This window comes from Eleutherodactylus coqui, chromosome 5, assembly GCF_035609145.1.
Source record: "Eleutherodactylus coqui strain aEleCoq1 chromosome 5, aEleCoq1.hap1, whole genome shotgun sequence".
NCBI classification, from domain to species: domain Eukaryota; kingdom Metazoa; phylum Chordata; class Amphibia; order Anura; family Eleutherodactylidae; genus Eleutherodactylus; species Eleutherodactylus coqui.
In genome coordinates this window covers 143,283,816-143,308,146 of record NC_089841.1, presented here as the reverse complement: position 1 = coordinate 143,308,146, position 24,331 = coordinate 143,283,816, and the positions used below count along the sequence as shown (strand labels likewise).

At 45.2% G+C, this 24,331-nt stretch overlaps 1 protein-coding gene across 1 annotated transcript; it reads right to left on the bottom strand.

Annotated features, from left to right (window-relative positions):
* Positions 1–833: 833 nt before the first annotated feature.
* On the bottom strand, positions 834–16,509 carry OGFOD2 (2-oxoglutarate and iron dependent oxygenase domain containing 2). Its single transcript, XM_066603327.1, has 7 exons — positions 16,179–16,509; positions 13,907–13,963; positions 7,929–8,039; positions 5,899–5,998; positions 4,378–4,502; positions 3,122–3,379; positions 834–2,350 (listed from the first exon to the last, which is right to left on the bottom strand). Exons 1-7 carry the CDS (start codon positions 16,368–16,370, stop codon positions 2,075–2,077), a joined length of 1,119 nt encoding a protein of 372 aa, XP_066459424.1. The 5' UTR covers positions 16,371–16,509; the 3' UTR covers positions 834–2,074.
* Positions 16,510–24,331: the final 7,822 nt, after the last annotated feature.

The window sequence follows — 24,331 nt, the reverse complement described above, 5'->3', positions numbered from 1 at the left end:
TAGAGTCTCCCTTCAAGTGTTCCGTTTTCCACGATAAATTATCCGTTTGCTCTGATATTGTAAACACTTATAGCAAAGTTACAATCACAGAGAAAGTTTAGAGGTTATGCGTGCTGTCACACAGTATGGAGCCTTCAAGAGTATGCAACATGCCTTTGATATGGGCCGCTCTCATTCAAAGTTGTAATGCCTGACAATAGTGTATCAATTTATAGGTTCATCACCTGTGATGTTAGCACCTATACTGGAGACAAGTCAAAATATTTTATAATGTTATCACCATCCCTGAAAAATCATCACATCCACTAGTGCCTTACACTGAACTAACCATCCTATGTCCCTTACAAAACTCCTGATGGGTCCTGATAGTCAGTTTATAGTGTTGGCACCCCTTATAGTGTCACCAATGTAGAACATATCCATTACTTAAAGAGGGTTTCCAAGTTATTTCTTTTATATAGTTTTGAGTTCCCCCTGTCCAAAACAATATAAAAGAAATACACTCACCGCAGCCCCGGGCTGCTATTTTGGCAGTCCGGCGCTGCAGCATCTGATATGTGTCACATGAGCTTCTACACCCTGAGGCAGATTCACAGGACATCCCTGCCGGCCTCCCATTGGCTGCAGTGGCCATGTGGGTAAATAGCCCACGTGGAGGATGACAGAGACCAGAGGATGACAACAGTGGCGGGGATCAGTGCGGCAAACAGTAGTGAACATAGAAGAATTTTTTTTAAAGTAATTTATGTGTCCCCTCCCCACTAGCACCAATGCTTGGGGTTCTCAGAAAATCTCCTTGAAAACACACATTTGAGAAAGTGTGAACACACAAATAAAATTACAATGTAACTTTATTGACAAATGCATGGGCATAAGTTAAAAACAAAATCTGTGCATGAAATCCAACAACCTATTATGCAAAGGGTTCCACTGCTACACACACTAGAAATGTGACAAGATAAAGCAGGATCAATCAAATGTAAAGATAATGTATTACACACGAGAAAAATGAAACACATATGCTGTAGTAAGTAAACAAATATAAGTATAAAAGTACATAAGCAAAACAATAAAGGCTCATGCCCACGGGCGTAGATGTAAAAAATGCTACCCATCTCCCCGCAACGTTTTACATATTTTGCAACCAAAGGCTCTCCGGTAGAGAGCTGGCAAAGACAGTGTATTGCTGCGTATGGCACAGTGCATGCCAGGATATCACACGCACACAGACATGTGCAGTGTGACTTTTTTTAAACAGAGTGGGGATGCGTAGGAAACTGCTGCCCACATGCAATGTATTGCGTATGGACAGAGTATCATACACAGCCCATGCAAATGTATAGGGCTCACGCTTCATACGCACGCAGAGAAATAGAGGAAGATGCGATTTGTTTCTCTTGTGTATCGATACGCAGTATCCACACGCCGGTGTGCATGGATCAATGAAAGTCCACTGACTCAATTCACCACGTATCACGCGTACGTGCAGCACATCTGCGGGCAAGACACACGTTGACAAGCATGATATTGAGTGGGGTTTCTAGGCCTGATATCGTGCTCACCCATGTGAATGTAGCCAATCAGTGATGTTCAGTCATTTTGGTTCTCTGTACCAGTAGCCACTCACCATTCGCCAGTTTGACAGCAAATGGGAGGGCACATAAATCACTCTAGTAGACTGCTTGCAAAGCAGCAGCTTGCAGAGCTTAAGGTAACAGACTACAAAGGGACCCTGCATAGTCTGATCCTGTAATCATCCTCTAATAGCTTAGCAAGAGGACAGGTTGATGGAAATACGACTGCAAGATCAAGCTACACAGGGTTTGTTTGTAATCTGTTACCTTATAGACATGGGGGTCTCCATAGGAGATTATTATTTACGACTATGTGTAAAGTACATCCATCTTTTATTATAGACACACTGAAATAATAAAAACAGTTGGCCCTTCCCTTATTCATTTATTTAAAAACAGTGAATTTAGAGTTTTGTTAGAGAAGATCAACATTAATTATCCATTTGGACAGCGGTATTTGCATATTAAATTTTTATTTTAACTGTAATACTTAAATGAGACTAGATTAAAGTGCAGACATCCACAGTTTCTCCTCTGTCTTCCTTTTTTGTCATTGTAAATCCATCTCCTTCTCCCATCGTCTCTACTAGCTGGGGTACCTTGTTACACATGGGACACTGTTTATTTCGTATAGATGATGCTCTCATCCATATTATAAGATTCCATCTTTCACCAGAAGTTACTGGAAGAGCTCCATGAACCTGCTGACCTCTGTGAAGTATTCCATGGCCAATAGTATGTTCAACCTCTGCATACCTTCTCTCACCGGATGGGACCTGAGTAGTACAGTAGAGAGACTTTAAAGTGGTTATCTGGATTAAAAAAACAGTTTTCTAAACTAGTGTAGTGTGTGTCATATTACTTTCCATGGAACACATCTCGTTGACGAATATGGCAAATACAGTGAGACTGAACAGAAAACTGGGAGATAACTTTCCGGATTTGACTGCAGGGAGTACAATTCGAAAAAACCTGTGCCTCGATTTTCTAAAATATCTGAAAGTGTCAAAATATTGTGTATCAAAAAGTTATAAATAACGTATGTATGCAGAACATAATGTAAAAGGGTGAAGGGGTTAATGGTTTTACTTGTGGTGATCTAGGACAGTAAAGGTGGCCAACGCACCTATAATTTAGGGCTTATTCAGACGACCATATATCAGCCGGGTTTTCACGCCCGGCCGACATACGATGCCCCTTTGCAGGAGGAGGCTGGAAGAGCTGGGAGCAGTGCACTGAGCTCCCGCCCCTCGCCACTATTTGCAATGGGAGGGGGCAAGACGTGGGCAGAGCTAAGGCTCGGAACTTAGCTCTGCCCATCCTGCCCCCTTCCATTACAAATAGTGGCGAGGGGTGGAGAGTGGCGGGAGCTCAGAGCACTGCTCCCGGCTTTTCCAGCCTCCTTCCCCTGCAGAGAAGAACACCGTATATCGGCTGGGCGTGAAAACCCGGCCAATCTACTGTCATCTGAAGCCGCCCTTAAATTGTATTTTCTATAAATACTGTGTTATTTAAATATACATTTTAAAAAAGTGTCCTATAATCACCTCTCTCATGTCAGAGAAATACAGATTTCCATCAGTAAACTCTTTTCCTAGTGAAACGTTCAGAGTGACCTCAGAGTTGTCATAGTGGCTGCTTAAATCTAAGTCTTTATCCACAGAATACTGTACAACAAAGGCTTTGTGACTATCCAAGCAGCCCCCTCCCCAATCTGGATATAAAATAGAAGCAAGGGGATGCAGATACTTCTCACGAAGAGGAGTAATGAAAGACTCATCTAATCCAAGTTCATTCAGAAGAACCTAGGCACAAAAGTAAAACAGGTGAAATGTGTTACACACTTAATGGCAGATTATTTTCATGATGCTTCTAATAAAGGAGTTATTACATGAGCGCGGTTAATGCTTGTATAAGAGCGCTAATTGTCAGGCTGTATTTGCAGTTTCAGTATGGCAATTATTGGGATTTTGTGAGCATTAGTGCAAGTATATTAGTAGCCTAAGATGTTATTCACACAAATGCATTTGTGCTGCGTAATATATGTGCAAAAGTTGTGCGCGCAAAAACAGTGAATAGGCACATAAGCGTAATTTGTGCAAAAAAAACAAAAATATGCAGCATGTTCTATTTTCATGTGTATTGTGCATGAAAATAGCACATATTAAACGAATTAAACTTAATTGTCCATTCAAATCCATGGGAGCATGCTTGCAAAGCAGTAAAATACTCACACAAGCGAGGAAAAACACAACATCCTTTGCAAATGCATGTGCGAATACGCTTACACCCGCGTGAAGCCGGCCTAAGCTGTTATTACACTACAGCATTTCTCCGCAGCTAAAGACAGGCGGAGCTACGCTGATTGCGGCTGATACCTGGATTTGTCATGCTATTTGAATTGCCAATTCTTGGTGCCGGACGCAATCAGCATTGGCAAACTCAAGTAAAAGCAATACAATAAGGCTGCATTCATGCTTCAGTTAGGGCTGTTAGTTATAATTTCATCTCCCTGTTCCATTTTTGGAGCAGAGGAATGGAATTAAAACAGAAATAAACAGATCCGTTCCTCATTAATTTCAATGGGTTTAAAACATTTTTTTTTAAAGTTTTAGTTGTGTTTCTTTGCTCCAAAAATAAAACAGAAAGACGGAATCATAACTCACAGCCGTAACTGAAGTGTGAATGCACCCTAACTATGCCCCTATTTTTTCATTTAGTCCAGTTTTCTTTTAATTGCATACATAAAAAAACAAAACAAAAACACAATACACATAATTATGTGACAGTGAAAGAAAAATACCCCATAGTTATTCATTGTGTTTGGTCGTCCCTTTTCCAAGAGTGATTTCTCAAAGTTTTCAAGTTCTTCCAAAAAGTCTCTGCAAAACTCAGGAACAAATACAGGGAAACAATATATCCTTTTACCTAAAAAAAACAAAAAAAACCACAGAGGATATATGACCTCGTGGTTATTTATGTACTTCCTAAGCAATAACCAAAACAATGTACGGTACATCTAGCCAACCTCATAACTGTTAGGGCTCATTCACACAACCGTGATTTTGGTGCGTATTACACACGCAATGTACGACCGCGTGAAATGCGGTGGAGTCAATGAAAGTACATGGACTTTTATTGATCCGTTCACATTAGCATGTAAACACTGCGTGTAGATACGCGCATGAAAAACATTGCAGCATGGTGTATTTCATCGCGTAACACGCACTGTGGGCCCTCTTCTTTTCTATAGGTAGCGTATGCAACACAGTCCATACGCGTTACATTGTGTATGTGTGACAATACACGCGCAACTCTGAATTTCAGAATTTTCTAAAGTAAGCATTTACTTAAAAAAAAAAGTTGTGTATCATTTTTTAAAATTAATTCAGGAAGAGTGCGATTGACTACTGAAACCCCCACAGATCACAAGAAAGAGGGTCCCGTATTCCCCCATATGAATGGCATGGAAGCAGAGCATGTGTCAATCTAGTACTGCCAAAGAGAAACAAAGTACAGCGCTTCCAATTCTCAGTCTGTTTCATAGAGATGAATGGAGTGGCAGCATGCATGCTCCATTCATACAGGAAAACTTGGGGCCCCATTCTCCCAGAGGTGGACCCGAATTGTTAAAAAAGTTTAAAAATAAAATTAAAGGGGTTGTCCCATTATTTAAACTCATAGAAGAACTTTCATTAAACATCAATTTATTACAATGTACTTGCAAATTTCTGTATGATAGTATATTGTGGCTGTGTATAGAAATATGCTAAAGCACAATATGGGTATACCACTGGGATGCTCTCACAGGATTTTACAAGAGACAGCCCTGTGAACCTTTATATGGTCCCAAGCTGTCTCCATAACAGCTACAGCCCCAGCGATCATGGCTGGCAAAAAGTTCCTTTCATGTACAGTGCCACAATCAGACTTGATCATGCCACTAAGAGGATTAACTGCGAGAATCCAAGTTTTCTCAAAGCCTGGTATCTGCAGCAGAAATATGTCTGAGTTTCAGAGTTGCTCTTCTACTGATGATTGTGTGGGTACATTACTAGTGCCCGCACAATCACCTAGACGTAATACGGTAGTACTTCAATTGCCTCACCCTCCTCAAACCCTTAACATAACCCCTACACGCATCGTGATGTAGTAATAAAAAAACTACTAATGAAAGGGTCTTCATAAGGCTTCATAAAGCGGTACTGGACATGATCATATAAGAGCATTATAAAGCTTGTATTTTTCATTGCAGATACACGTTAATATTGAGTTATACATATCATTGTACATATGGTATTATAAATATCAAAAATCACATTACCTGGTACTGAACGCACATAGTCTAAGAGACCTTCCAAACTTGCATTAGGAGACTCACAAAAACGAACAACTTCTAAAAATTCTTCAGTTAAAAAAGACTCCTTTATAATAATAAAATGGCAACCATTAGATAAAAGTCCTATTAAAACATACATGCGACTGCTAAAAGGGTTGTGAAGCACAGCGGTTTAGTTTGCGCCCTAAGGCCCAATGTCCACCGGTGGATTTGATTTGCGGAATCCGTGCGTGAGATCTGCATATCAAGTCGCCCATAGGGAAGCATTGGGCTTCCGCACTTCATTTAATACCTGCGGATTTGTTTTTATTTGATTTGCGGATGCCACACACGGATAATAAATTGCATCGCAGCATGCTCCATTTACCGCAGATCATGCAGGGATGTGCTCAATTCATCTTCATGGGAGTTTATGATCCACAGTTCATCTGCAAATACATTAGTGGATTTGAAGGTTAAAATCCACTAGGGAGGTGGGGAAAAGGCTGGGAAGTGTGTGTGTGTATGGGAGGGGGGGGGGGGGGGGGGTTGTTTTTTTTTTTTTCCAATGCTCTCCTATACAAGTCTATGGAAGAGCACACACAGGGCTCTTAGGCCTCATGTCCACGGGGAAAATCAGATCCGCTGCAGATTCTCAATGTAGAATCTGCAGCGGGTCCCTCCTGCCCCGCGGACATGAGCGCCGAAAATAGCAATTTAAAAGCATTTACCTATCCGGCGCGGGCGGGGAAGGTCAGCTGTTCCTCACGGCCGGATCTTCATTTTCGGCCGGCGGATGAATTCCTGACGCCGGCGGCACGTCGCCGGCACGTTGTCGACGTGCCGCGCGCATGCGCCGGGCACATCCGCCGAGCCGAAGCAAGGGAGATGCGGCCGTGAGGAAGAGCAGAGCTTCGCGGCCCGCTGCGGGTGAGTAAATGCTTTAAATTCCTATTTTAGGTCTCCCGCGGATCCGGACGGCTTCCATAGGCTTCAATAGAAGCCCGCGGGAGCCGTCCCCGCGGGAGACCCGCATGAAAATGGAGCATGGTCCAGATTTTTTCATGCTCCATTTTTTTTAAAATCACTTTTATTGACGATCCGCGGGTATTTATGTACCCGCGGGTGGTCAATGCATCCCTATGGGATGCGGATCCGCATGCGGGAGATCCGCTGCGGATCCTAAATCATATTTTCCCCGTGGACATGAGCCCTTAAGGCCTCATGTCCACAGGGAAAATCAGGCCCACCGCGGATTCTTCATGCAGAATCCTGCAGCGGGTCCCTCCTTTCCCGCAGACATGAGGCTAAAAAGATTAAACTTACCTGTCCAGACGCTGCGGATCTTCCCTCTGTCGCGGCCGGATCTCCTTTCTTCGGCCCGACGAATGTACTCGGCACGCCAGCAGCGTGCCGCGCGCATGCGCCAGGCACTCCATCTTTTTTTGAACTCCTGCTCTCCCACGCTACCGCGCCGGAGAGCAGAATTTCAGGTACGGGTGTTCCACGGATCCAGACGGCTTCCATAGAAGCCTGTGGGAGCCATCCCCGCGGAAGACCCGACTTAAAAAATGGAGCATGCCGCAGGTGTTTTCCCGCACATGCAATCCGCGCCTCAGGGGAAAATGAAATCCGCAGGTATTTAACTACCTGCGGGTGTCCAATGCATCCCTATGGGGCGTGAATCACACTGTGGGAAAAACGCTGCGGATTTTAAATTACAATTTAGCAATGGACATGAGGCCTAAAAGTCAGATTTTCGTGCCATGTACTGACTTCAGAGGAAGGCACCGCTGGATCGCATGAAAAATGCATCACACTGCTCCCGTCACCTCACCTAACTGCACCATAAGTTAGTTTATGGTGCTTTGGGAACATGACAGGTTCCCTTTAAGTCTTCAGCAGATACTTTTTACCCATTTGTAATGTCAAGTTGCCTGAACACTGAAATAAACAGTGTGCACATGCATGTCCACATTAAATCACAAGCCTGGAAAAGAAATTGTGCCATTGTGTAGGCATGCTTGCTGACTTACCTGTAAAACATACACTTCTGGGTGCAACGTTTTATAATAAAGTGAAATTTCTTCCTTTCTTCGCATTGATTCTTCTGCCAAAATCATTCTTCTTTGCACCTCATTCTTAACCTGTAACAAAGATCAATACAAATGAATATAAAAACACTGGAGTTGGAGTTTTAAAGCGTAACTAAATTTTCATTTTTTTCGGTTAGGATTTCAGTAAGATATGTGATATAAGGAAAGTTTGTAGTGCATTTATTAACCATATGTTACCTCCTTCATGTCTAAAATTGTGGCTGAACTTCCATTTAAACTGGTTCTTCCTGCTTCTGACATGTATTGCTGTTGCTATGAGAAATCTATACACGATCTGTTAAGTATGATGAGTATAGATTAAACTGGCTGTGTGTACAGGGGAAGTCTCATGCGGAATGTGCCACACTCCCGAGCCAGATGCTTTGTGATCACACCTCAGCCGTCTGTGTCTGGCACCTGTGCCTTCTGTTACCATCACTTCTCCCGTACACATAGCTGATGCAGGCCGTACACCGCGTGCTTATATAAAACAGCAATAAGTATGCAAGTACAGATGAAGAAGTAAGAAGCAGTTGGGCTTGGGAGTATGAAGATATGGTCATTAAATACATTACAAAACGTTCAATCCAATCTATCAACATATCTGTAGGGACCCTAAACTTGCTGTCATCATGCAGGAGGTATATGTAGTGAACACGATGCTTCCCCAGTACCCGGGAGTAATTATGAGGATTCCTACAGTACATTCACCTGTTGGTTGTCACGCTGGCTGCTAAACATTACCCCAAGCTTGGGCTGTGAGCATTACACCAAGAGCTATGCCTCCCACATTCTGTATAAGTATTAAAGGGGTTCTGACATGACAAAAAAAAATAAGTGTACTTACCGTGCCTGGCCAGGACCGATCATCAGGCATGTCCCCTCCTGGAATCTTCCTCTGTATCTTCTTGAAGCAGAGCTGGAGCAGTCAAAATGACCGCTTCCTGCTCTGCTCCATCCGTCAGCCATTTTGGAGGTGAACAGACGGGCGCCATGTCACAAGCAGTGCTTGCTATGGGCGGCCCGTCTGTACTGGCTGAACTCCCTGTTCTGCGCGTGCGCAGTGGAGAGGCGGCCCATCCTGTCTCCTGTCAGAGGGCACCTGTCTTCTGCGCCTGCGCGCAATCGCGAAGCAGGGTGGCTCGTCGCAGGAAGCTGAAAGCCTGCTGGGAGATGACCCCCGGAAGACAACAACAAAAGAAAAGTTAAGTATAAGGTTTTTATGCTTTAGCAGCCAAAAATCGTGGGTTCCCTGTGTCCATTAGGCAGACCAGGGAACAATGGCTGCTAAAGCATTAAAACCTTATTCGTGTCAGAACCCCTTTAACATCAGATCGCCTACACATATAGGTTTTGCTTTTAATAGCAAGAAGGGGATAAGCCGTTTCCAGGCATGCCCTATCTTTCAATCACCAAACAGCAGACATCAGAAGACATTCAGGTAATATCAATACATATTTAAATGGTCACTAGCTTTTCATCAAACTTGTACTTATGTAATAGTCTTTATTTACCTAAAATGATGTTTTTGTGCCGAAAAATTGCACTAAAGTGCTGGCCACTAGGGGTCTCTCTTTCATCTAACTTTCTGTCTACCTACTACTGTCAAGTAAAGTCAGCCTTCACTAAGGGCTTCTACCGACTAGCGTTTTTTTTAACTCTGCGATATCGCTGCGTTTTTTTCAATGGGACTTTCTAATGTTTAAATCGCATAGCACAAAAATCGCAAGTTTGTGCTTTTGTGATTTTTGTGCGATGCGATTTTAACGTTAGAAAGTCCCATTTAAAAAAAAAAAGGAAGCGATATCGCAGCGTTACAAAAAAAAACGCTAGTTGGTAGAAGCCCTAAGGCTGCATTCGCACGGGCTACAAATTGCTATAATGTGAAGCCCATGGTTTCCAATGGGTTCTTTCACATGAGCAATGTTTTGTAGCAAGATTTTGCGGCCTGTGCGGATACAGCCTAAGGCTAACTTCACACAGGCGAAAGCAATATCTGGGTGTGGTTTTATACTCGCCAACATACATTTTCTCTGTGGATGCAAGGCATTTTTCTCTCAAAACCACCTTGCATCACTTCAGGGAAGTCGCGATCCTCCACCGTGGGTGTCTTGGAGACCGCCATCGCATGCACCTAGCACGTCGTGCAATGTTGCTGCCAGCCCCATTGAAAAGAATGGGAGATGCAATGCGAGAGCACGCACTGAGATAGGACATGCCATGATTCCCTTTTCCAAGGGCAGTAACTGGTTAACCTAATCTTTAAAATTCCACAAGGATGTGAGGCTCATCATGCGATGCGGGAACAAAATTGTTCATGTGCATGACCCCATTCAAAAGAATGGGGTTCATAGTCGTGCGAGATTTTCTCGCCCGTGTGAGGCCGGCCTAAGGGCGCCTACCCACTGGCGTTGCCGATTTTCGTGCGTGAAAAACGCAGCGTTTTTGGCGCGTTTTTCGCGGCGTTTTTTGCGCCTTTTCCGTTAATTTCCATTGACATTCATGGGTGCATTAAGAGAAAAATAAGGACACATATGCAACTGACAGTTCCTATGTGAAAAATTGCAACGGACCGGAAAAAAAAACGCAAATGGACAAGAACACATTCTATACTAATTGCTCTTCAGAAAAAACGCAAAGAAAAAAAAAATCGCCAGTGGGTAGGCGCCCTTACTGCTATACCATGCTACTAATAGAGGTCTATGAGGAGTCGAGGAAGAGGGACTCACAATGACATGTTGCTCTGTCTAACACTAAGTGCTTACTGTCACACAGATATTAGATACAAATAAGGAAGATGGAACAATACCTCTGCAGCGCCACCTATTGGATGGCAGCATTCCTGCAAATCAATGTCCGACCCTTTATACAGGTCTATGCAACAGTGATTGGGAATTAAAAACAAAGCCAGAATCCATACACAGACAGGTGTTTCGGGGTGTTTTCCCCCTCATCAGTGTGCAGTAGGAGTCTGGCTTGACTAGTGAGAAGCCTGTGATGTGAGTCGGGATGGAGCATGAATGGTCTTAGGCCTCATGTCCACGGGGAAAATCAGGCCCGCTACGGATTCTCCATGGAGAACCCGTAGCGGGTCCCTCCTGCCCCGCGTACATGAGTGCTGAAAAGAAGAATAAGAATTAACTTACCCGCAGCGGACCAGGAAGGTCTTCTCTTCTTCACACCGGATCTTCTTTCTTCGTCCAGCGGATGTACTCGGCACGGCGGCGGCGGCGTGCCACGCGCATGCGCCAGGCACATCCGCCAGGCCGAAGCAAGAAGATCCGGCTGTGAAGAAGAGAAGACGTGCCCGATCTGCTGCAGGTAAGTTATTCTTATTTTAGGTCTCCCACGGATCCGGACGGCTTCCATAGGCTTCAATAGAAGCCTGCGGGAGACCCGCACGAAAATGGAGCATGTTCGGATTTTTTCATGCTCCATTTTTTTTTAATTCCCTTTTATTGACCATCCGCGGGTATTTATCTACCCACGGGTGGTCAATGCATCCCTATGGGGTGCGGATCCGCGGGCGGGAGAAGAGTTAAAATCCGCTGCGGATTTTAATTCTTCTTTTGCCCGTGGACATGAGGCCTAAGTGTCCTGACTCACCTTCCAGGTGCTCTCCTTAAGGAGTGATGATACCCCTCCCGACCCACAGATATTACAATCACATCTACATTTCTCAGTACTGCTATGTAATATCCTCCATTATGCTGCTATTTAGGAGGATGTGCTATAGAGAGATAAAGAAAAAGATATACTGCTCTCCTAAGTATGTAATGTATGGGAGCAGCTAGAAGCAGCTTGTTTACACCTACCAGCTCAGGGAAGACTGAGAACTAAAGATGGAGTCTGGGGTTTAGAAATCCGGTGGGTAAATACCATATACAACTCATATAATGGCTACAAATACTGCTATGTCTCATGTACATACACTTGGCAGCTTATTAAAAAAAGAAAGTTATAGCGTATAGACTTAACACAGTGTATCCATATAACAGTAAGGCCTCATGTCCACGGGTGGATCGGATTCCGCATGCAGGAGCCCGCAGCAGAATCCCACCCTGCTCATGGCCGAGGACCCTACATATCTGTGCGGGCAGGCAGCGGCGTCCGCTCGGATCTCTCTCCTGCCGGGATATCATTACTGCGGATGGTCCCTACCGCTTGCCGTCAGACGTGCACAGTACAGTTTAAAAAAAAAAATCTCTTGTTTTCTCGCGGAATCCACGGCCCGTCAGCAGTGTCAGCTGCGGACAGCCCACGGATTGGACAGCTTCCCTTGACTTCAACGGAAGCTGTCCGTGTGGGATCCACACTTAAATGGAGCATGCGGCGATTTGTTTTCCAAAACAAATCTGCATGCCTTAATTACAGTGCAGACGCCTATGCTTCCCTATGGATCTAAACGCTCACAGCAGAATCCGTCCCTGTGCCCAGCCAGCTTACCATGCGCTCTTTGTTTATCTCTAACTTCAAGTCAGCATAAAATCCTTCATTCTTGATAAGTGGGACCGCATACTGTGTTCTCCATGGGCAGCGCTGATAGCATTGTATGCAGCCAACAGCTCACGGCAGAACAAAGCAGATGTACTTAGAGAACAGACCATTGGCTGTTCTCTAAATACATGCACATGAAGCTAGTTAGCTACTACTGGGCTGACTCAAAACTGTCAGTTTCTGAAGAATTTTGAGTGCTCATCTTTGCGTGTTAATGGGGTTTTACTCACTAGAGGCTCTATCGCATAATGCAAATTAGAGCAGGCACCCTTGATGCACCCCTTTTGTAGTGAGAATGTAGGAGTGAAGCCACCACTAACCTGTATATGTGCTTTGGGATCTGCATAAACTAACTATCTAATCTATAAAAGTTGGACTGAAACTTATTTTATGCATCACCTCCCATAAGAAGGGACATTCTACACTGTTGAACGCTTTGACAGCATCCAGCGAGCATAGTACTCGTTCCCCAACGTTATCCTCCGGCAGTTGTAAGTTACGATAGAGCCTCTGAATACTAATTGCAATGGATCTAGAGATGGTCTAAACCTATTCTGATCCAGGTTAATCAATGATGAGATTACCCAAGACAACCTAGTGGCCAGCACCTTTGCCTTGATTTTGATATTAACTAATAGCAAAGATATGGGCGGGTAATAATCTACTAATAGGGGGTCTTCAATTGAAACGGTGAAATCTTTTGCAGATCTGCACCCAACTCCGCAGCAAATCAGTTACGTATGAACACACCCTACAAGCTGTTTCTATTTTAACACATCCGCAGTTCCCCCCCCCCCCCGTTCTCCGTAGTTCTGGGCCAGCTGCCGGGCACTTGTCAAGCCGGCAAAGCATCTATTGCTAGTGACAGGTATTTGAATCCCGCCTCCCAGCAAGAAATTGCTCTGATTGGCTGAGTGGCAGCCAGCTCAGCCAATCAAAGCCAGTGCTCGATGCACCAATCACAGCTATTAAATGGATGTGATTGGTGTATTCAGCGCTGGCTGTGACTGGTTGAGCAGGCTGTCACTCATTAAATGGCTGTGATTAGCTGAGTCGGCTGTCACTCAGCCAATCAGAGCAATCTCTTGCTGGAGGCGGGGTCTTCAAACCCTGACATTAGCAAAAGATCCTCTGTTGGCTTAGAAGTGTCCAGCACCTAGCCCAGAACTCTGGCAACACCTGCTAGGTGAGTTTTTGGGGTTTTTCTTTCCAGCATCCTTGGCTGCGTTTTCTGCTGTGCTGAAAACACAGCCATAAGACATGCCAGCACTGCTGAAACCAGACTGAAACAGCAGTAAACGCAGCGCTGAAATACGCTGCATTACTGCAAACGCCTGTGTGAGGGAGGCCTAAAAATAAGCAGAATTTTTACAAGCAAAATATTCCCAGTGAATTAGTGTATACCCATCTTATATCCATACCATTTCCAGGACACGGGCAAACTTCTGTGCACTACGGCATCCTCGACTTTGGAGTACCTAAAACATTAAAAAAATGCTAATTAAATCTTCTAAAAGGTATATTTACATCTGTATTCTTTCAGCAGTTGATTACAGATCCGTCTTTTTTACTATTCAAAAGAAGAAAACAAACGGATGTCTAATTGAAGCAAACAGATCCGTTAAACAAAGAATAGTTTTTGCTTGCATCAGTTAGACCGGTTTACATGGCAGAGATTCTCACGTGAGATTTGTGCGTTGCGAACCCCAGTCTTTTGAGAGAAAAAAACGCAGCCCGGCGACAGATTGGACGCCTTCCCTTAGGAAGTGCACTGAAACGGAGCATGCTGCGATTTGTTTTCTGGACCAAACGGTCCGCAAAGCAAATCCGCATGATTTAATTCAGCTGCGGACACCCATGTTTCCCTATGGGCGGCTTGAACTGCGGATAGTCTGTTCGGGTGCCCGTCAGGGATTTTGCAATTCAAATCCGCCCGTGGACATTGGCCGTACTTGTAAAGTCAGAACCTAACACACCTTTGGCCATGAATCAGCTGGTCAGTCAATAGGAAGAGGTCAGAGATTTCTTAAAGGGGTTGTCCCGCGCCGAAACGGGTTTTGGTTTTTTTTCAATAGCCCCCCCGTTCGGCGCGAGACAAACCCGATGCAGGGGTTTAAAAAAAAAAACAAAAACGGATAGTACTTACCCGAATCCCCGCGCTCCGGTGACTTCTTACTTACCTTACCAAGATGGCCGCCGGGATCTTCACCCACGATGCACCGCGGGTCTTCTCCCATGGTGCACCGTGGACTCTGTGCGGTCCATTGCCGATTCCAGCCTCCTGATTGGCTGGAATCGGCACGTGACGGGGCGGAGCTACGAGGAGCCGCTCTCTGGCACGAGTGGCCCCATTCAGAACGGAGAAGACCGGACTGCGCAAGCGCGTCTAAATCGGGCGATTAGACGCTGAAAATTAGACGGCACCATGGAGACGAGGACTCTAGCAACGGAGCAGGTAAGTGAATAACTTCTGTATGGCTCATAATTAATGCACGATGTATATTACAAAGTGCATTAATATGGCCATACAGAAGTGTATACCCCAACTTTGTTTCGCGGGACAACCCCTTTAAGTAAGAGGCCCCCAAACGTTAGGAATCCTTGCATTAGTACATTTAACAGCGGTGGAGTCTGACCAGTAAACGGCAGGAACCCGAAACATCCCCATAGCACCATAAACCACGTTGTTTATTCTTCTTTAACTCACCCGCTCCCACAATCCGGCGCTGTCATCCAGTGAAGATCCTGCAGTACTGGAAAATCTGGGTTCTTTCTGAGTCCACTGTGCGCGCTCTCCTGTACGAGTCTATAGGACATATAAGACTCTGAAATGGTTTTCCAGTACTGCGCGATCTTCACCAGATGACAGCGCCGAAACCAGGGAGTTCAGTATGAAAAATACATCACCCGGCCGCGGTCACGTCCCCTAACAGAAACATAGCTAAGGCCGGCTGCACGCGCCCGCGCGTACCTGGCATTTTGTTTTCTCTTCTGCACCGCGGATGGTCTACACGGCTCGCCATCGGGCATACGCAGTATAAATTTTTCTTTTTTAAACTCCTGCTTTCCCCATGTCATTGCATAGTGATGACGCAGAATCCACGACCTTTCCACAATGTCAACTGCGGACGGGACTTCAATGGAAGCCGTCAGTGCGGAGCCCGCATGAAAATGGAGCATGCTGCGAATTTTCCTCCGCAAGCGGAAAAAATACATGATTTTGCTCGTGTACGAAGCAGCGGATCTCCATAAGAAATAACGGGCGGTAATTGCTGCGGATTCGCGGTGCGGACACTGACTGCGGATTCCACAGCAAATATCTGCCGGTGTGCAGGAGGCCATGTGACACCGGCCTAACACCGGTGTTGGAACCTGCGGTCGGAGGTTCCGCCGCAGAGCCGGCTCAGAATAATGGAAGAAAAAGTGCGGCACGCAGCGCTTTTCCTTCCTTCCAAAAGCCAGGCAACTCAATGGAAACAGAACGGACCCCATTATAGTCAGCGGGGTTGTTTGGTTCACCCCAAGACGGAGTAGTTCCGCCATAGGGTTTCCCCTTTCCTACTCCCAGAACACCACAGGAACGCGTAACCCTGAGTGCAGGTGTGAGCCCACCCATGGCTTCCCATACTGCAGGGATCTGCCCTTTAACCTATCCTGTAACAGACTGCTACCACAACCCGCAGCCTATTATACCCGCTCATAGTCCCTGGTGAACTGCTGCTCATCCGTGAAGCTGGCGTGCAGCTGATACTCCGCTATGAAGATGTTCTCGGTGTAGAAGCAGGCGCAGGAATAGGAGGCTCCGGCAGACATGACGCAGAAGCTGGACAAGATACGAGCTACATTCTGTGTGCGCCCACTTCCGGCCACAACAGGTAACTGCATGAAGAACCCGTCTGCCAGAGCCGGCGGCGCCGCGGACACAGGCGCAGCCGGCAGTATTTACGGCGCTCGGTATTAGCGCCCCGACACTGCGGTCACACACGTCCCTCCGCCTCATCCTGCGGCTGTGTACTGGACTCGCTCCCTGACGCGGCTGGTGTCACAGTAAATGCGGCCCCCCGGAAACACCTGGAGTATGCAGTGCCTGCTCCCCGTCACTGCACTGTAGCTTGTGCCAGGCATGGAGCCTCTGCAGCTGGCGGAGGAGGTGGTGGAGTCCAGTCCCAACAAGCTGGAGGATATCTACAGGCTGCTGGCGGAGGGATCCTTCCCGGCCTCCTTCTGCTCAAGCAAGAAGAAGAACTTGAAGAGATATGCCCGCAAGTTCATCCTGGAAGGTGAGTGCGATCAGCGGCGCCGGGCAGATGGGCCATTATAGCAGATAGTCAGCCTCTATAATACACTGGAGGCGCTAGTTATCACTGAGGAGGTGCTGGACCCCTGCAGAACCAGCTGTGTGCGCCGCAGTGATCCATATTACACTACTGGACCTGGAATACAATGTCACTGAGGGTGCGCGCTGACCTGCTGGGGACACGGGTGTTGCAGTGTATTGGATTGCATTACATATGTTACCCCACATCACACGCTCCAGGGGACTGCATGATGGGATGCTGCTGCACGAATTCAGTAGGAAGCAGGGCCGCTGCTACGTTGGATGGTGTGCCCTGTTCTCTCCCAGATGATGTGCAAATAACTATACATTATACTATCATAAGGGCTGATTCCCAGTGCCATGTGTTGGCCAAGCAGGGATGACACTACTGTGAAAGGATTGCATTATATGTCATGCAGTAGGGTCATGTGCAGAATTCTATGTGCATAGCAGGAAGTACGTGCACAAAAGATACATTGTAGTTACTAACAGGGTCCCAGACACTGAACACACAGTTTTGTCATAATTAACCTTTGTAATCACACATGCTGTAGGCTTTGAATGGTTTAACCTTGTGGGGGTTGTCACACTACAGAAGCTCTTGCATTTGCATGGAGTAGAAGCATTACTAGAAGAACACACCAGTGTTGTTTCTGTGTTGACTTCTCTGGTGAACCACCTATAATTTGGATTTACTGACTGATGATGCTTCTATATACCTTGAGTATCACTTAAAAGCAGCTGAATACTCTAAGGCCGCCTGCAAAATGGAAACCATCCGATCCGCGGCCCTTTCACAATTGACATTATGTAAAGGTTGCAAATTCCATGTCGCTGATAGAGGAAAAGCGGGAGTGTAACCCCTTAACACTTCAGGACGTACATTTACGTCCTGCAACGTTGGGGTATGTATGAAGAGAGGTCGCGGGGTGACCTCTCTTCATACAGTGCGAGCATGAGCTTTTTATTAGAGCTGACACCTGCAGGCAATAGCTGCAATCAGCCGCGCGGCTGATCAGCGCTATAAACCCTTTAAATGCCACTGCCAGTTCTGACAGCGGCATTTAAATCCCCTGAATGATGTTCAGGGGTCCTGTACGGCCCCCGTACTTCACTGCGCATATCCAACAGCGAGCCGTGCGGACCATCTGCAGTATAAATGAAGAAAAAGAAAAGCAGGTACGCGTGGGTGCCGCTGCTGCCAGAGCCGCATTCCGCATACGGAATCCAACCCACCCGTGTGCAGGTGGCCTAAGACCACACTTAGGCCTCATGTCCACTAGCAAAATCGAATTGCGGATTTCCGCTGGGGAATCCGCATTTAATTTTGCCCATAGGGATCCATTAGCCATCCGCAGGCAATTAAATTGTAATTTGCATCCGCGGATGGCATTTTAATGGATTTGCCTTTTCTCCCGCACGTGAAAGAAAACGCAGCATGCTCCATTTTCTGTTGGTCTCCCATAGGCTTCCATAGAAGCCTATGGAAGCTGTCCGGTCCCGCGGTACACCCACAGCTGAATTTCTGCTCTCCGGCGCGGGAGAGCAGGAGTTGAAAAAGAAAAAAAAAAAAAGCGAGCACGGCGCATGCGCGCGGCACGTTGCCGGCGTGCCGAGCGCATCCGCCGGGCAGAGACAAAAGAAGATCCGGCCGCGATGGACAGTTAGCGTCCGGACAGGTAAGAAAAATCTATTTTCAGGCCTCATGTCCCCAGGGCCCGAATTTCCTAGTGGACATGAGGCCTTACTCAGGCATTTTTTACAGCGTTTAGCGGGCGTATGAAACACCCGCTAAAAACACTACTAAGCCTCCATTGATTTCAATATGGCTTCTCAGACGAACGTTTTAACGCAGGGTTTCTAACTCTCGCTATATCGAACGCTGTCTGTTCTAATTTAGTGCGTTACAGCACTTTTTAACGCACCACATCACTTATTGCAATCATTCAGTTAGGCATTTTGTGCCACTGCTACTTTGGTACTGTATGGTATATTTTGCACACTATGGCAGTGGCATCACTGCTTGGCCAAAGCATGGCACTCATTTGGGCATCATTCCATAATAACCATGATATAAAAATATTTCTGCTGCCGTGTCATTCAACAGGGATAGTTGATGCGACCAGTGTGAGCGCATAAGTTGTGCAGCCCTAAGGCCTCTCTGACACACAGGCCGTCCATCGGTGAGGAATGCTAAACGAGCGAGTCGGTGCTGCTATGTTCACCGACCATCAGTTGCCTGCAGCTCTCTAAATGTGAATACTGTGGGTTGGGGGACATTGGGGACTGGTGTTGGACATGATTAATGAGATTACTGCAGGGAGAGGGCTGTTCTGGATGTGATTTATAGGGGGAGGAGTACCGTTTCTTGATGTGTAGATTATACTGGCAGCAGAGCAATGCATTGGACGATATACAGATTATACAGGGGGAGGCAGAGCTATAGATGTAGATATGTAAGAATACAGGAAGACAAGGGCCTTGGATGTGACCATAGGAGTTTAAGTCTCAACAGACTTGTCTGTAGGGAGCAGCATTTATAGTAGTTATATACCTGTACATAAGGGACATTATAGCAAGTCCTATTTTCCTGTGGGCAGTATTATAGTAGCAATACTCATGCGCTACCTGTGAATTTTGCTGCAAACTTCACCTCCTTATTTCAAAGGGTGGTAGCACGGAGCAATTAGCTTTTGCTCCAAAGCCCTTCTGAAGAAAGTAGCCCACTCACAAGAGTTTTTATTGCAAAAAGTAGAACAAAGAAAGATATAATAGTCCAATCACAGTTTTTGCAGTGGTAAAATAACAAATCATTATAAAAGTTTGATAATACATAATATGATGCTTACATAGATTACTATTTTTGATAAGTACAAAAATTCAGATATAATAACTAAATATGGTCTCCAGGAAACACTCAAACCCCCTCCTGAATATTAAGGATGTTTCAGCCCAGTTTACATCACTTCATAATATCTATATTAACCTTTGAATAACAAGTGTAAGACAGATACTTTCACACAACTTCAAAATATCTTTGCATGTAAAGGCCCATTTACACACACACACACACACTCTTACAAACTATAGAAAGATTGAAAGTTGTAGCGATCTTTTTGCATAAAGTGTTAATGGACACTAATGTACATTAGCACTTTATCAGCTTCAGAAAATGGCTTTTTTTTTCAATTTTGATTGTGCATTTTGTACTTGTGTTAGTACTGCTTTTATGTGCCTGCTTTGTCAATTTATTTGTGCCATTATGTTTGTTCAGGTGGTTGCCTATACTATGTTGGACCAAAAAATGAAGAGAAAAGGGAAGTGGTTGTGGATCCAGAAAGAAGACATCATATTTTCTTAGAGAGCCATCTCACAGAGTCTGGCCATCATTTAGGACAAAAGAAAACTGTGAACAGGATTCAAAGCAGATATTATTGGCTTGGGGTTGTGAAGGATGTAATAGACTGGGTAAGCTTACTGAGCCTCTCTCCACCTGTAATGATACCAGTATCTGATAAGCACTAAACATCTTTTGATACTTTTGGTATCTGAGAAAATACACTTACTGAATGGGGGCTAGAGGATATATGAAATTCAATGCTTGTGGCCCAGTTATGTAAATGATAATGCAGTGACTCGCATGTGATGTCTTCTCAGATTGTAGACGTTCACTTTACCTATTTTTCTCTGTCTTGCTCAGACCACCATGAAGACTTCTTCCAACCATGACTTAGAGTGGATATAAAAATAAATCACACCCCTGTTAAAATGCCATCTGACAATAATTTTTGGGGATCCCAGCGGTCCGACACTCAGCTATCTGATTTTTATCCCCTATCTGAATGAATATTATTGGGAAAAACTCCCTTTAAATCTCTACACCTCACCCTTCTCTAAAGTTATAAAGATGCAGTGACTATAATTGACCCAAATGCATTGCGTAAAGTTGCAGATTAGCCACAGCTGTAGTTTCGAACACTGACATTTTGCCTTAATATTTATACTTTTCTATTTTTTTGTTATTATGCAGATCAAAGTATGTGAAACGTGTCAGAACGCTGACTATCACAAATATCCATCTAAGAAATGCAAACCTGTGAAAGCAGACACTCCCTGGGAAATCTTGACTATGACTCTCTATGGTAAGTATCTTTCCATGCACACATGCCTAAACAACCAATTCAATGTTACAACTGTCAAAACCCCAAAGAGGTTGTCTGCTTTCTATTGCTTTTTGGTTTTTATTTTGATTATAGAATAGAAAGAGCCTCGTGTGGCGCAGTGTTAAAGGGGTTGTCCCGCGCCGAAACGGGTTTTTTTTTTTTTCAAACCCCCCCCCCCCCCCCCCCCGGTCGGCGCGAGACAACCCCGATGCAGGGAGGTAAAGGAAGCTCACCGGAGCGCTTACCTTAATCCCCGCGCTCCGGTGACTTCAATACTTACCGCTGAAGATGGCCGCCGGGATCCTCTGTCTTCGTGGACCGCAGCTCTTCTGTGCGGTCCATTGCCGATTCCAGCCTCCTGATTGGCTGGAATCGGCACGTGACGGGGCGGAGCTACACGGAGCCTGCATTCTGCACGAGCGGCTCCATAGAAGACAGGAGAAGACCCGGACTGCGCAAGCGCGGCTAATTTGGCCATCGGAGGGCGAAAATTAGTCGGCACCATGGAGACGAGGACGCCAGCAACGGAGCAGGTAAGTAAAAAACTTTTTATAACTTCTGTATGGCTCATAATTAATGCACAATGTACATTACAAAGTGCATTAATATGGCCATACAGAAGTGTATAGACCCACTTGCTGCCGCGGGACAACCCCTTTAAGGCAGCAGAAATGCAGTCTTAATGCTCTTACAACCTAAAGGTTGCAGGGTTCAATCCCCGCGTGGTTCAGGTAGCCGGCTTAAGGTTGACTTTCATCCTTCCAAGGTCGTTAAAATGTGTATCCAGCTTGGTGGGGGGTAATAAATAAATAAATTACTTGAATGCGCTGCGGAATAAGTTGGTGCTATACAAATAACAATATTTACCGTATTTATTTAATTTTCTAGTATTTATGTATTTAAGATTTTGTGCACATCCTATGTGGATGTGGCTACTATTTGCATAGTAGAATGGTATAGTCCATGGACTGTCCGTAGTAATGCGACCTCCGGCGTTCAACTTGCACTGATCACGTATCTAGTAGATTACTGAGTAGCAGAACTCGCACAGAATTATCTGCAGCATCATCATGTCTGTCAGTGTCTGCGGACAAGCAGATCTTATATTCTTCTCTCCATCTCTTCTGTGTGGTGGTTTTTTTCTGTTGATTAGTAACATAAGATCATCACCTGGAGACAGTTGTATGTTTTTGAGTAGTTAACTTTATTATCAACTACTTTTAAAACACACACAACTGTCTCCAGGTGATGATCTTATGTTGTATTAATAAACTCAACTGAAAAAGAAAACCACGACACAGAGGAGACCAGGAAAAGAATATAAGAGCTGCTTCTCCACAGTCACTGACAGACATGATGACGCTGCAGGTAGTAATACTCCTCAATCCTCAAAATAGAACAGAGGTCACATGACCTGTTTGGTGGGTCACATGACTTGCTATACCATGCTGCTATGTAGATGGGGGTTACTGCGCCAGTATATAACTAGGTAAAAACCCTAAAAGGCAATTAAAAATGAACAACCTCTATAAGGAAAGCATACATTTAAAGATTACCTGTAGTTTCACATTCGGAGAGCTTCTGCTCTGTCGGCCGTTCTCGTCTCCTTCCTGCAGCTGAAGAGTGCTCATATAACACTATATAAACTCTATATGGGGCCGTCTTCAGCTGACGGAGTGGTGCAGTAAGCTCCACTTTATGTGTAGGATGGAACTCTGTTTATGGCTGCATTCAGACGAACGTATATCGGCTCGGTTTTCACGCCGAGCCGATATACGTTGTCCTCGTGTGCAGGGGGGGGGGGGGGGATGGAAGAGCCAGGAGCAAGAACTGAGATTCCGCCCCTCTGCACCCCCCCCCCTGCACATGAGGACAGCGTATATCGGCTCGGCGTGAAAACCGAGCCGATATACGTTCGTGGGAATGCACCCTATCATATAGTATGTCAGAAAAGGAATATTTTTCTTTTGTTATTCAGTTTGTATGATGCTGGGGATGTATCTTAATTAAAGGAAAATGCTCCGTATGTTTTGGATTACATTCTAAAATTTTTATTTTTGTTGGCCTAGGACCATTTCCCACGACTTCTCAACTCAATACCTACATATTAATAGTAACAGACGTCTTTACAAAATGGACTGAAGCCGTGCCTATCCCCACAAATGACGCATTGTGTATCGCCAAAGCCCTGTCTTCCATTTATTACAGGTTTGAGCCTTGTTTGTACCTCAGAGTATCAGGAACCTAGGACAACTTTAGAGTGTCTGATCAAAGAGATTTTAGTTTGCAGAGTCTAATCTTATTAGGATTGTCATTGTGAGCATTTGTTTTAATGTGTCTATGCCGCAAGAATTTTTTTTTTTCCCTTGTACAAACTGACTTTGTCAGCATGTCGCATTTATAAATTTTAGTCTGCTTAGGGTCCTGCAGGAAGCAAGGATTTTTTTTTTCCATATCTTTTGGTCATTTATTTTTGTTCTTAATTAAAACATGATTTTGCTGTGTAAGCAATTTTCTTAGAAATTCTGCAACTTTATTTTAAGGTTACTAAGAACAAACAGTGGAAGTGAAACATTCACTTTATGGCCTTAGTCACACGGGCGTTTTTTCACGCGATTTGCGGATCGCATGACGGATGCACATCCGCAAATCGCGTGACCGCTGCGCGCAAATCGCCCGAAAATCTGCTCCTAGCCGCGTTTCATTAGAAACGGGCCGGAGCTGTCCAGCGCATTGCATTCAATGAAGACGGCAATAGAGCCGGCTCCATTTAAAGCAATGCGCTGCGGGCGAGCCCGGGATGAATTGTCGGTAAGGGCTTAAATATATAAGCCCTTCCCTGCAAGTCATCCTAAAATGTGTAAAAATAAAAAATATATATATATATATACTCACCTTCTCCCGGCAGCCGGAGCTCCGCGCGGCCGTCCTGCAGTGGGTGTGAAGGGGGTGTGAGTCAGACCTGCCCCCTGATTGGCTCAGCACTGAGCCAATCAGAGGCATGTCTCACTCACACCCATTCATGAATTCATGAATGGATGTGAGTCAGACCTGCCCCTGATTGGCTCAGCCCTGAGAGGCAGCAGTCACTCACCCATTCATGAATTCATGAATGGGTGTGTGAGTGAAACCTGCCTCTGATTGGTCAGGGCTGTGACCAATCAGAGGCAGATCATTCAGCAGGCGGGGATTTTAAAGCCCCGCCGGCTGAATAGTGCCGAGAAGCAGTTCAGGAGAACTGACAGCGGCCGCGGCTGGACTCCGGCTGCAGCGGAAAGGTGAGTATACAATTTTTTTTTATTTTAACACATTTTAGGATGAATTGCAGGGAAGGGCTTATATATTTAAGCCCTTCCCGACAATTC